Source organism: Uranotaenia lowii, chromosome 3 (genome assembly GCF_029784155.1).
Source record: "Uranotaenia lowii strain MFRU-FL chromosome 3, ASM2978415v1, whole genome shotgun sequence".
In the NCBI taxonomy this organism is placed as follows: domain Eukaryota; kingdom Metazoa; phylum Arthropoda; class Insecta; order Diptera; family Culicidae; genus Uranotaenia; species Uranotaenia lowii.
In genome coordinates this window covers 105,173,678-105,187,579 of record NC_073693.1, presented here as the reverse complement: position 1 = coordinate 105,187,579, position 13,902 = coordinate 105,173,678, and the positions used below count along the sequence as shown (strand labels likewise).

Sequence of the window (13,902 nt, the reverse complement as noted above, 5' to 3'; positions counted from 1 at the left end):
TGTGTTGGGTTCGATTCTCACTTTATTATTTTTTTTATTTTGCGATAAATTATCCAATAGGATTAAAATCTCATAAAAATGTGTTTGTCCTTCCTCAGTGATCGTCGTTTGCTGACTGACGACCGCTCATGACACGACAGCCCAACCGTCGTGTGTGAGCGTGCTGTAAGGATGATGGAGGGAGATAGCCGACTCGGAAAGACCTATCAGCTGAGAGAGTGTCGTGCTCGCGATTATCGGCTACACATCTCCCCCCTACACAAAAATAATAAAAAAAAACAGAAACAATTATATGCAAAATTTAAACGGGATCATATGTCAACACATGGATATTTCATTTCTTATCTTCGATCTTTAACCAAAAAAATTTTGTAAACGCAGTTAACATTTTCTATTGTGCTTATTCATGTCAATATTTAAATCTTTTGTTATAAGAGTAGTGTTCAGCTAAGGTTGATGACTCCCAGGACTTCATTTCCCTATAAATCTTCTGTTTCAATGCCTACTCTGAATCAGTTAATTTTGCATGAATAAGAGTTAAACTGACGGAAACATCTATTCTTCAACACAATGAGTTTCGAAACGAGATACGCCCTCTCAATCATTGTGAAACTTCGACAATAGACAGGTGAGTGACTTCAACAGTTTCGATTTGTCACTCCGGTCCATTCGAACGCAACGATACGAAAGGTTTATCCAAACCGACTTTTATTTACTCGACATCTTGCTTAATCCTGATCCAATTCGCTATCAAACCAACTTTTTGTACTGGACTGTTCAAACTGACGATTTCAAACCGTTCAAACGTTTTTCATATTTAAATGATCCTTTTTTTTAAGTTAATCCCTGTTTCACAAAGTGAACCTTTATGTTTGTCATCCCGATCCTACGCAAATTGATTCAGTGATTCTTCAGAACACTCTATATATGTTTTTACGTAAACTCATAAAGTGAACCTTCTGAACACTTTTCATGTTGGTCCTCTCGATCCAACGCAAATTCATAAAATAACCCTTCAGAACGCTCTTCAAGTTGGTCCTACTGATCCAACACAAATTCATAAAGTGATCCTACAGAACACTCTTCATGTTGGTACTCCCGATCCAACGTACACTCATAGAGTGAACCTTCAGGAAACTCTTCATGTTGATCCTCCCAATCCAACGTAAACTTATAAAGTGATCCTACAGAACACTCTTCATGTTGGTCCTCCTTATCCAACGAAAATTCATAAAGTGAACCTTCAGAACACTCTTCAGGTTGGTCCTCTCGATCCAACGCAAATTTATTAAGTGAACCTTCAGAACACTCTTCATGTTGGTCCTCCCGATCCAACGTAAACTCATAAAGTGATCCTACAGAACATTCTTCATGTTGGTCCTCCTGATCCAATGAAAATTCATAAAATGATCCTTCAGAACACTCTTCATGATGGTCCTCTCGATAGAACACAAATTCATAAAGTGATCCTACAGAGCACCTTTTATGTTGGTCCTCCTGATCCAACGAAAATTCATAAAGTGAACCTTCAGAACACTCTTTATTTTGGTCTTCCCGATCCAACGTAAACTAATAAAGTGAATCTTCAGAACACTTTTCATGTTGTTCCTCCCGATCCAACGCAAATTTATAAAGCGAACCTTTAGAATACTCTTCATGTTGGTCCTTCTGATCCAACGTAAACTCATAAAGTGAACCTTCAGAACACTCTTCATGTTAGACCTCCCGATCCAACGTAAACTCATAAAATAAAACTACAGAACACTCTTCAGGTTGGTCCTCCCGATCCAACGTAAGTTAATAAAATAAACCTTCAGAACACTCTTCATGTTGGTCCTCCTGATCCAACGTAAACTCATAAAGTAAACTTTCAGAACACTCTTCATGTTGGTCCTCCCAATCCAACGTAAACTCATAAAGTGATCTTACAGAACATTCTTCATGTTGGTTCTCCTGATCCAACGAAAATTCATAAAGTGAACCTTCAGAACACTCTTCGTGTTGGTCCTCTCGATCCAACGTTGATTCATGAAATTAACCTTCAGAACACTCTTCATAATGGTATAAGGATGAACATTAACTAAATTTCACTCAAGTCTTTTTCGCTCCCCAGCTAAACTTCAAGTGATTCTCTCGTTAAAATCCAAATTCAATTAGATGGAAAACTCAACTTTTGGATTATACATCATAACTCAATTGAATTTCAGTCGGTTCGGAACTCCCATTGCGACTGAAACTATAACTTTTGATCGGAACTCCCATCGCAATCAAACTTCAGTCGGGAATTCCATCGCGACTGGAAACTGTAGCTTTTGATTGGAGCTCCCATCACAATCATACTTCAGTTGGAATTCCTATAACAACTGGAAACTAGAAAAGAATAGTTTTTATAAGAAAAAAAGTTTTGTAATTCGACTGAATAGCAGCAATTTCCTTTCTTTTGTCCTGAGGGTTCTTTTTAATACTTTTCAAGATTTGAAGTTACTGACCTTATATGTTCATTAACAATCGATTGAAAAGCAGATTTTCAAAAATCGGTCGAAAAAACATCTATTCATGCTTTGACGGTGGTATGAATATTCAGTAAATTCTGCTTCCACAGGAATATCAATCATAAAAAATGTTTTTCAACAAAAGTCTCTTCTATGTAGTCAAAATATGTAAACCTATAACACACTTTTTAGTACGTATGTGCACATTTTGTTTAATGACTTTTTTTTACCTTTTTCCCAATGTTCTAGTGAAAACAAGAGCTGATAGAAAAAAATAACGATTACAATTTTGAATTCTGCGCCCTCAAGGTATTCAAAAACAGTGCTCAAATTTTTTTTGCATCCTTTGTGCTCTGAAAACCCAAGATAAATGCAATAGTGATAACACACACAATCCCCCTTTTGATTTAGTTTTGTTGGAATTTTTGTGTTTTAACGCTTTTACTTGAATTTATAAATCTAGAGAAAAAATTTAAATTTAAACTCTTATTTCGTGATATTATTTATTCGATTTCTGTATTGCCGTACTTGTATTTTTTCATGGTCATCAATGATATGATTATTTGATGTAATAAATTTAAAACGGAATGAGATTTAATCGGACCCAAATTTTCAACAATAATTCTTGAAATTCATAATGTAATTCATTCTGAGTTTAATAACTAATTGTGTATGATGATAAATTGAGGGCTAGGGAAAATCGTGCTAAAGCATCATTTACTTGATTTATAACCTCATTATTTAATTAGCAATCTAATCATGAAATCCAAATTCAAGTTTCTATGCTGAATTTAAAGTTCTAACTTTTATTTCAATTTCATATGACAAAGTAGATTCTAGTTCCAAAGTAGGGTCACTCGCCATATATACTTGCCTTTTATTCTAAAATAAAAATACATATTATCAAAACATTTTGATTTTGATTTTTAATTCATGATTTTTCCTCGATTTTCAAAATATCTAAAAATAAAAAAATCCGTAAAGGGATCCTCCGGAATCGGAACTCATTTAAAAAAAAAATTCAATCTGACAACAACATTTGTGGTAAATCACGATTGAAGCTTTAGTTTCAAAACCTACAATAAAAATTAATTTTCATAACTTTAATCGTAATTTGGTCTCTGAAAAATTTTCGCATCACCAATTCATACTTAATAATCATGATTTGTGAGTTTTTTGTTTTAGAATTAGTGGAACTTTAAATCATGATTAAAAATCGATTGATTGTAATAAGAACACAAAAACAAGGTCAATACAAACAAACCTTTTTTCTAGTTACAACTTTCCAAAATTAACAACTTAACAATAAAAATGTTGTTTTATGCGGAAGGAAGTGGAACTTTCGTAAGTTTTGAAGATAAACGTTTTTGTTCCATTTTAGCTAAATGTTGTTTTTTTTTAAATTATTTCCTTTTATATTCTTAAAGGTCCAAAGTCCTTTGAACTTTCTAGAAAAGCTTACATATGTTATCTATATAGTATGATATTTTTTTTGAAAAATCCGTACATTTATAGTTAGTTTAAAGTTCATGGAATTATTCTTGTTTTCTTATATCTAAACGAATAAATAATATACTGCATGGCGAATGGAATGTATTGTGTGCCGTAAGCAGAAAAAAAATATTTCAATATTTTTTCAAATTTTGCACTCCACTAGAATGATAAAAAAAGGATTTAAGAGCCCAGAAATTGAAGTAAAGACAAAATTCATAACCATTCGAGCGTGAAAATTTAGCCGTATGATGGTAAATAAGTGACAATTATAAAAATAAGCTAATTCAAATTCAACACTCTAAGTAAAATAACAACAGTAGCTCAATTAGAGTTATTTGGTGGAATTCGGCCCAGAGAATGACAAGTTACAGCTATTTAAGACTAAAGGATTTTAAACTGTGGGCCTCTTCTGTTTGATAAACACTCCAACGAAGTGGAAAATTCGAAAATTCAATCACTGATAGCAATGACATGACACTTAGAATAAAAATTCGACTATTTTGTGGCAACATCAACGGTAGGTGGCGAAGCTGCAAAATTCGACAAAAAATTCCCTATAGGAAAAATGGTACCTGTGTAGCCCGATTTTACCGTTGGATTTGACTATTGCTGTATTCGTTTTCACCGTGATGGTCCACCGGTTGTGCACCAAGTGCTGTCAAAGCGTTTTTTATATGAAGATGACAGCAGTTGCTGCACAACCTGTTTTCCACCAGATGAAAACGAATACGGCATATATTTTTTCGAAAGTTGTTTGGCATTTTCTAACTGGGATAGCATTTCTTCAAATCAATCGATGCGCACTCTGGAATCGATATTGCGTACTGTTGGAAAAATTATCCAACAAACGAAATCGAGTGTCCAGTCAGTAAGGTCAATGATTCAATGGTACATCAACAAGGAAAAGTTCTAAGTTTTTATTAAAATTCGAGTGTTCTCGTATATTTGCACGGTTTTTTGCCGCATTGGGGAGGAAGATGTGGAGGATCACACCGATCACGCCCCTCCCCCCCTAGGACTGCGCATGTTCGGATTAGTGGTTGGCGGCTAGTAATAGCTATTTTAATATTTTGAACCTTTTTTGTATTTAACTGTTAATAAAATACAAACCGCGTTTAAATACGGGTTTGGAACTTAGGTCACAGAGAACAGATGTACAAGCTAGCCCACGAAACTTGTGTAAAATTTCCATCAATCGTTTTGAACCTATTTTGTTTTTTGGCTGGGCCACCAGATGTCTCTAAACACACCAAAGAGAACTGTCAAAACCAAATTGATAAAAAAACAAAATTTTTGTCACTTTTGAACAAGTCGTATGAATTGTTTGGCATGTTTCAAGAAAATTGCTGCTAAAATTTTGTAACACTCTCGTCCGGTTGCATAATGGAAAAATATCTTAAAAATTATTCGTTATTTCCTTCAAGCTAGAAGTTCCAAATTGACTTGAAAGTAACCCCCTTTGAGTTGTCTAAAATAAGTTCCGATGAGTAAGACTGAACGTCAAAACTGTTCCTAATTGACTGGATATAGCCGATTCGTCCTCTGACGATAACCGTTCAAGAAAAGCATAAGTTTTTGCTCTTCTTCGTAAAACCACTGATCACACTGACATGACACTTAGAACAAAAGTTCGATCATTTTGTGCCTAAATTTTTTTTTTCAAATTTTGTAGGCTTGCAATACCAGCGGTAGGTGGCGAATGTGACAACAAAATGCCCTGTAGGAAAAATGTACCTGTTTTGCACGATTTTATTGAAGAAATTGCTTATATTTTTTTAAAAGTTGGGTGGCACTTTCTAACTGGGATAGCATATCTTCACTGAACCCAAAATCACACTTAAAAAACACTAGAAGATTCACTTAAAAGTGAAAACTCAGTGAATTTCTTCATTTCAAGTGGCTCATGTACATTTCACTTGCCTCTCACTTGAATTTTAAGTGACCGAATCAATATACACTAGCTCATCACTTGAGTTTTAAGTGACCGGCATTGAATGTCTTCGATGCTCACTTGAAATCCACTTGACCGGTCACTTAAGCCAATATTCACTTGCCCATCACTTAAAATTCAAGTGATTTTTTACATAGCGAATGTCAACAATGTCAGTATTGATTATTTCATTGTTGTTTGGAAAAGAAACAACAGAGGTTTGTTTGAGTTGGTAGGTGCAGAATTAAAGTAATTTATATGTTATTAAACAATGATATTTTCCATAGGTCGACCGACAGAAACATCGTGTGAACCGGTTAACACGTCGCAGAGACCTTTTTGAAGCAATCAGGTTTCGGATACGTTTTCCGATGATGATTTATTTTGGAAATATTCAAGTGCAATTAAAGTAAGTATCATGCAAAACAATTAATAAATACTAGTTAAATTTAATTTTTTTTATTACTATTTCAGAAAATATCAACCCGAATGTCTCGTCAAAGTGAGGAAGTCAATGATTTTTCGAAGCCGAAAAATCTTTTTGAACCCAAATAAGGAGAAAAAGTGACGTTTTTTATGTTGTATTTTTTTTTAAATAAATAATTGTTTTGTAGAAACAAAGTTGATTAATGTTTGATATTCCGAAATTTCACCTAAAAACCTCTACAACGAAAGATATTAATGACCTGAGCAAACATTTTAAATTGACTTTGCCATTCACTTGAAATTCACTTGATCGCTCACTTAAGTGATTTCACTTGACGGTCACTTAAAATTCACATGAATTTACGTATGGCGCAAATTCACTCCAGATGTCACTTACCTTTAAAGTGAAAATTATTTTCGGTGTTCAAATCGATCGATGCGCCCTTTGGAATCGACATTGCGTACTGTTGGAAAAATTATCCAACAAACGAAATCGAGTGTCCAGTCAGTATGGTCAGTGGTAAAACTGTGAATTATTTCGTCTGCCTCAAAAGTGCAAAAATAAAGGAATGAATAAAAGTTTTTCACCGGTATTTTTTATACGATTTTTACTTATTGATGTTTTCGGTAAGTGAAACAACTTAACCCTAAATGTTACGTAAGTTTAAAAAAAAGGTTGTTTTACTCGCCGAAAAAAGTCAATAAATTAAAACTGTATAGAATAAAGGAAGTGAAATTCTGTCCTGACAAAAGTAACTCTTATTGCATTGATCCAGCAGTAAATTGAACCCGTCTATTTTAGAGCGGCATTAGTTCAATTATTAATGATTTCATATATGATAACGCCCTTTCGAAAACTGGGTATTTGAAAATTCGATGACACTGTCATTTCTCAACTTATTTTTTGGATGTCAGCATTTGAATTTTTACACACTTTTAAAAATAATTAGTTCGAGCTTGTACGTTTGTTCTCTCTGCTGATCTAAACAGACGTACATCCTTTCACTAAAAAATGAATTCAAATTTAACATCCGTACATATCTTAAATATTTTCAAAACAAAAAAATCTAACTATTTTTTCTGAGACATCCATAAAACGTAGTTTGTGGAAAGAAGAGGTCATTTTCAGGTTTGAAATAGTTTGAAAGCTTCTTTCAACTGTAGTAGCATTTGGCACCTGTTTGTGGAACGCCTCTCATCATTGCGGATTGTTGGATCAACATCTTTTTAAACACATAGCTTAAAAAAAATGGAAACAACTTGATTCGGTGTTATGCCAATTGCAGAAAATCAAAAATTAAAAAAAATAAAATAAAAAGCTTTGCTTTTGTTTAAGAATACATGTTCACATAAAATGGTCGGCAAAAATCAAGGAATATTTACAATTCAACGTTATGTTTTTATGACCTTTCAGTACATCTCAAGTGATATTTAGATGAAAAATTTGGAATTCGCCAACAAATTTCCATATGAAAAATGTTATAGGAGGTGTATTTTTGTTCTTAATTTGAAATTTACATACAGCGCTTGCAGCGGTCTGATAGAGACTTTAGAGAGACTTGTTGAAGTATCACATTAGATCTTTTAGATAAGTATTTCAGTTGTACATACAAATTTTCCTACCCTTCCGCCTTTTATCGTATTACAAACTTTAGTAAAAATAGCTTAAAACCATTACAAATTTACAACCCCGTACCACGAACCGTTGTCCACACGATTTCTGGGGGCTCATCTGCATCTGCATAACCCATTAACACCCCATACTTAAAAGAGCTCGCTTTTAAGGCTTATGTCTCTCTCTGTATAATCTCCCCCTTCTCAAATGCCTTTCCCTATGCCTTTCGGTTTCGCCTTTTCCACCCACAGGATAACCCAGTGCCCCATTGTTAGTTTCACCACTTTCCAGTACAAATTCCGGGCAGATCGAGTGGGCACCCACCTCTACTATGGATTCGGGCAGGGGGAACGCCTAGCTGGCCTTGTTGGAGCCCTGATTGTTCAGTCCAGCTTCGAGCAGAAACAACATCCGCCGACCCGGGTTTGCCAACGGCCCGAGAATGACATCGTGTGGATTATATCCATTTACGCTGGGCGCTTTCTGCTAATTAATGGTCACCGGCAACTGGTTCAGGTGGTCAGGCCGGGCCAAGCTTATCGCTTCCGGATGGCATTTGTGGCAGCGGCGGACTCATGCGGACTTTGGCTGGAAATCCAGGGCCACCGGATGACCATCGTTGCCCTGGATGGCCATTTGGTGGAGCCGCTGACCGTGGACCGGATCAGCCTCTCGGATGGGGACCGAATTGATTTCATTCTGTATGCCGCCGAACGCCGAACAATTATGCAGGATTACGAAATTCGATTCGTGACCGGGACGACGACCACCGAAAATGGGACCTGCTCTTCTTCTGTGGCCGTTGCTAAGCACAATTTTAGACTGCGATACGCGGGAAACCGAACAGCTGGCGATGAGGCAGATTGGACCGAACAACCGAGTGCTTTAGCTGCCGGTGAAGATGACGCGCTTTTTGCTGATGGACCCGGTAAGTGAGATTATGACAGGGATGGATGCTGTTCTTTTATTTTTTCATTCGCTTTTCTTAAACGAGGACACAATTGTTGCTCGTGTCGGTAGCTAAATGGTATGTCAATGAAGCAGAGAAAAAAACTTCTCTAGGCCATCTCGTTCGGCTAGAAGTTTTATGATTTTAACGCATGTTTACCTCTACCAGCATGTGTGTTACTATAAAATAATGAAGGCTGCGATTAATTTCGGTATGATTTGTGGAGCAACATCTCTAACAAAATTCCTACAGCAATGACATTTGCGTAAAGTCTATGGGATGCTTGTGACATCTTTGAAATTTTCCTTCAGGCTTATTAAAAAAATAATGAAATTTAATTACCTGATTCACCAGGTAGAAGCAAAATAAGGCACCGTGACTGTTCAACTAGGATTGGGATCACAATTACAGATTCAAAAACGTCAATATGTAACTAAAAAACGTGCTAAGAAAAAAAATTTAGTTTTCTCCATACACCAGAGAAAACTGATTTTTTTTTCTGCACAGAGAATTCGTGCATTCCATAAGTTGTTTTCTACGTAAAAAGTGACACTGAAAAAAAATCATAATTGATTTTATTTCATTTTAGTCTGGAGTCTTTGACTACTGCTATACAGACTTATTAACTTTATGTAATTAACTTATGGATAATACTAAAGCTTGCTTCATTTAGAATTGGAACAAACCTTTGTTCATATTGTGGCGCTCCTGGTGGACGAATTCCAAAGTTCTTGGCGCCCACGTGTGTGGATTTTGTCAGCATTACGTATGTATTTTTGACATTCCGCAAATCGACTGTACGAAGGAATTCTCGAATTTTCCTGTAACACGCCTCATTAGGCAGCGCACACGTCCATCATTTTAGCTATCTTGTTCCACCAGGTCTTCATCTGATTAATGTCTTTGACAACCTTTCCCTTTGCCTTGAGTCTCCTCTTCACGATTGCTCAGTTTCTCAATAGTGTTAAGGTTTTCCGGAACAAACTGGACCCCTTTCTCTGCATATCATTCTTGAACGACTTTGCTGTAATGACAGCTTGCCAAATCTGGCCAAAACATTACGGGATGGTCGTGGAATCGAATGACATTCTTTTTGGTATAGTTCCGACGACATTGTCTTATTTGTAACGAGAAATATAGTTTTTTGCCACAGCTGCAAAAACCTTGCCAAATAATAAATTTGGTTCAAATTTATCGACAAAAATTATTCAAATAAGGCTGGAACATCGACCCGAGCCGTTGCCTAGTAAAACTTACGACCTGAGATTTGCCCGAAACAGCCTTGACATAGGATTCATCGTCCATCAGAAGACACACCTCGAACTTGGTCAGCACCTGATCAGCTTCCGAATACGGATTTTGGCCACACTATTCTGTTTTATGGTTCGATTTGGCTTTTAGCTATTTAGCTCGATACGACTTGATTCCTTCCCGGAGTCGAATTCTCCTCGCGGTACTATGGGCAGCAACGAGCACAATACACAGAATGACCCATGAAAAAAAGCGAAAATCAGTTATCAAGGTTTAAAAGCACTGATATTAAAACAGATGACGTGCGGCTATTAAGCCTATTTCTTCTCTTATAACTTCGCAATATATATATCGCCTCTAACATTGGAGCCCACGCCTCAGAGATGAAAGCCTTTAAATAGAGATAAGACACTTGGGTGAGAGAATCCACAGGCCTTTGCTTGAACATACACCCACATCAAAGAGTCGAGGCGATTAAAATTCGGACCGCTCGAAGGCCAAAGATCCTTCGGTTAAAACTTCATATTTTCCTAAAGTCAGGTTTGGGTTCGTTTCGAGATATGGCATGGGTTCCATCATGTTTAAGAGCAACTTTCTCGAGTTCACCGAAGTGTGTCCAAATCCACGGAAGCACCCGATACTGCAAAATGTCCATAACTTCAGTATTAACTTTTACTAATGCTTTTATGAGGACAGGTTGCATCTTCAATCCATTCGAAGCAACTGCTCAAAATACCATGACTCCGACGGGATGCTTGGTATTGAAGTTGAATTTAACATTTTCTGGATCAGTTTTAGTCTTCAGGGGTGAAATAACCTCTTAGTATACGTGAATTGGACACCGAAAAAAAATACTTGTCTGAGAACACGACGATCAGTTGCTCCTTCTTCATCTTAGACAAAAGTCATTTAGAGCGCTCGCAGTGCTTTAATTTTTTTTTTGTAAACGTATATAAGGAGTGTTTTCGAAAAAAAATGCAACACTTGGTTTTGTAAATAACTTTTAAATGAAATTTTCAGCAAACTTACTTGGTTATGTAATGATTAATATGCAAATTTTTGTGATGTTCTATCAAGTGGTATGTGAGATAGTGCCCAATGAAGAAATTTTTCGACTTAAATTTTTGGGCAACATGTGCGCCATCTAGGCAACGTTGCCGAAAAAAAAATCTGTGTTTTTGACGAAAAGAAATTCTCGAATTCTGTGATTTCAACCTAAAATTCTGTGACGGTTTTCTGTGATGCTAGTTTCACGAAATTCATCGCAAAATTCATGTGAAACATCAACAAATTGATAAATACTTTCAGTTTTGAAAGGAAAAAAAAAATTTACATTACCTTGTTTTCATATTTTCATGATAAACAGTCAAAAATAATAAGTCAAAAGTGACATAAAAATTTCTAATCTTGGAAATTTGTACAAAATTGAGAAAAAATGTGAATTCTGTGACACAGATTCTGAGACAAAATTTAGCTTAAAATTCTGTGATAATACAGATTTTTCTGTGATTTTGGCAACCTAGGATGCATACTATCAACCATCTTTCTTTCAAATCAAGGCTATTTTTGATTACGTTTGCTGTTTCCTAAAGCTTGATCTGCAAAATAGCTAAAAATTTTGCATTTGGTTGAAGCTATAACAAATTTAGCCGATAGTCCTCCTGCGTCACAAAAATAACATATTTGACTTTTTATCACTCCACCACCGTTTTGCGTAGTAGCACGATTCTAGATCCACTTTAAACAGAAAACAAACTTTGTGGAACGTGTTAAAGAGCTTTGCAGAGTAAACGGTCGCATTTGGAGGTCGTTTTCTTTGTATTTTTAGCCATTTATCGTATCAACCGTTATGAAAGACTGAGTTATTTTCAGTTTCCACAGATAGTTGGCCCCCTCAAGTACTAGACATTAATTTTTTTAAATTTATTCTCCTTGTTTATCTTTGGGAAACACAGGCGAGACTTTTCAACAAAAAGTTTCTGATTGAAATCTGCCAGGTGACTCCTAAAGAGTTCGTTTTGCTGCCCATTACAAAATTTTCCAAAATATCTCCCCACAAGCAGTCCAAATATTTTGCGCATTTTGACCACCGTATTTTGTTTATTTTACCAATGGGCAGCTTTTCTGCCTTGTAGAAATGAAGTCAGGCATTTTTATAAGTCAATTAGATGAACCAGTCAGAAAAATTTGTCTTTTTTATCACTTCCTCTATTCATATTTTCGAATTGAGTTTGAAATATCCTCTCACACTCCTCTTACTTCATGGATTCAGTAATCTTCACTTTTATTCAAATTTTAGCTCACTATTGGGTCCTCTAGAATTTCTTAATCTATTTACCATGTGAGCTTAGATCAAATAGTTGATTTCCAGATATTTCTAAGTCTCCTACTGGGACTTTCCTGGATTTTTCTCGATCCTGCCTAAAAAGTATTGTCAATGAACTTCAGTATTGGAGGCTATCTCAAAAACTACTTGACAGTTTTATTTACATAGTATTCCGTCTCACGACATAGCTTGACGAACATAATTCCTAAAATTCACTCGGACCATGGCAACCGTTCTCCAATTCCTCGGGCACCCCACGTTCGCCAGATCACGCTCCACTTGATCTAACCACTTCGCTCGTTGCGCCCCCGCTCGTCTTGTTCCTACCGGATTAGTAGCGAACACCTGTTTTGCAGGACAGTCGTCCGGCATTCTCGCAACATGTCCCGCCCAGCGTATCCGGCCAGCTTTCACCACCTTCTGGATACTAGGTTCGCCGTAGAGTCGCGCGAGCTCGTGGTTCATCCTTCGCCTCCACACTCCGTTCTCCTGTACGCCGCCAAAGATGGTTCTTAACACTCGTCGCTCGAATACTCCGAGTGTACGCAGGTCCTCCTCGAGCAATATCCATGTCTCGTGCCCGTAGAGAACAACCGGTCTAATGAGCGTCATATACAGGTTACACTTCGTGTGAGAGCTGAGTCTTCTCGACCGCAGTTGCTTGTGGAGTCCATAGTAGGCACGACTTCCGCTGATAATTCGCCTCCGGATCTCACGGCTGGTGTCATTGTCTGCGGTCGCCAGTGAGCCGAGATAGACAAAGTCTTCGACTATCTCCAGCTCGTCGCCGTCGATCGTGACCTTGTTATTACTGGACAAGCGGGTTCGGTCGGTCTCGGATCCACAGGCCAGCATGTACTTCGTCTTGGACGTATTAATTATCAACCCAATCCTTCCTGCTTCGCGTTTCAGTTTGCGGTAGATGTCTTCCACCGCCGCAGATGATCTGCCGACTATATCAATGTCATCGGCAAAGCAGATAAGTTGACTGGATCTGTCGAAAATCGTGCCCCGCATTTCGCGAACCGCTCGTCGAATAACACCTTCTAGCGCCACGTTGAACATCATGCAGGATAGACCATCACCTTGTCGAAGCCCCCTGCGCGATTCGAATGAATTCGACAGTTCTCCCGAGATCCGCACACAGCACTGCGTTCCATCCACTTGACCACTTGACAGATTGTCACCAAATTTTGTACACGTACATTACAAGATAGCTTCCCTGGAAATTTAATAGATTTCCATCCATGCATTCAAAAGTGATTCAAGAAACAAAGTGTTGCTTTTTTTCGAATACACACGAATACACAAAATCTTGGAAACTTATACTCTTATTCAAAGCTGACCCTAATTTAGATTAAAAAAAAACACAAATGTACTATTCTACTGCAACTGGATAATTTATGTTCCAAATCTTCG

The 13,902-nt window shown here is 37.0% G+C and overlaps 1 protein-coding gene across 4 annotated transcripts in view; it reads left to right on the top strand.

The window, feature by feature from the left end:
• The window catches only part of LOC129757417 (uncharacterized), a 38,547-nt gene that overhangs the window by 12,179 nt on the left and 12,466 nt on the right, over positions 1-13,902 (top strand). For 3 of the 4 annotated variants that reach the window (XM_055754634.1, XM_055754632.1, XM_055754630.1), the window contains exon 4: positions 8,209-8,885. In XM_055754634.1, coding sequence (XP_055610609.1) covers positions 8,209-8,885 — 677 coding nt within the window. The remainder of the gene's footprint in view (positions 1-8,208; positions 8,886-13,902) is intronic. The other variant, XM_055754631.1, reaches the window with a different exon arrangement.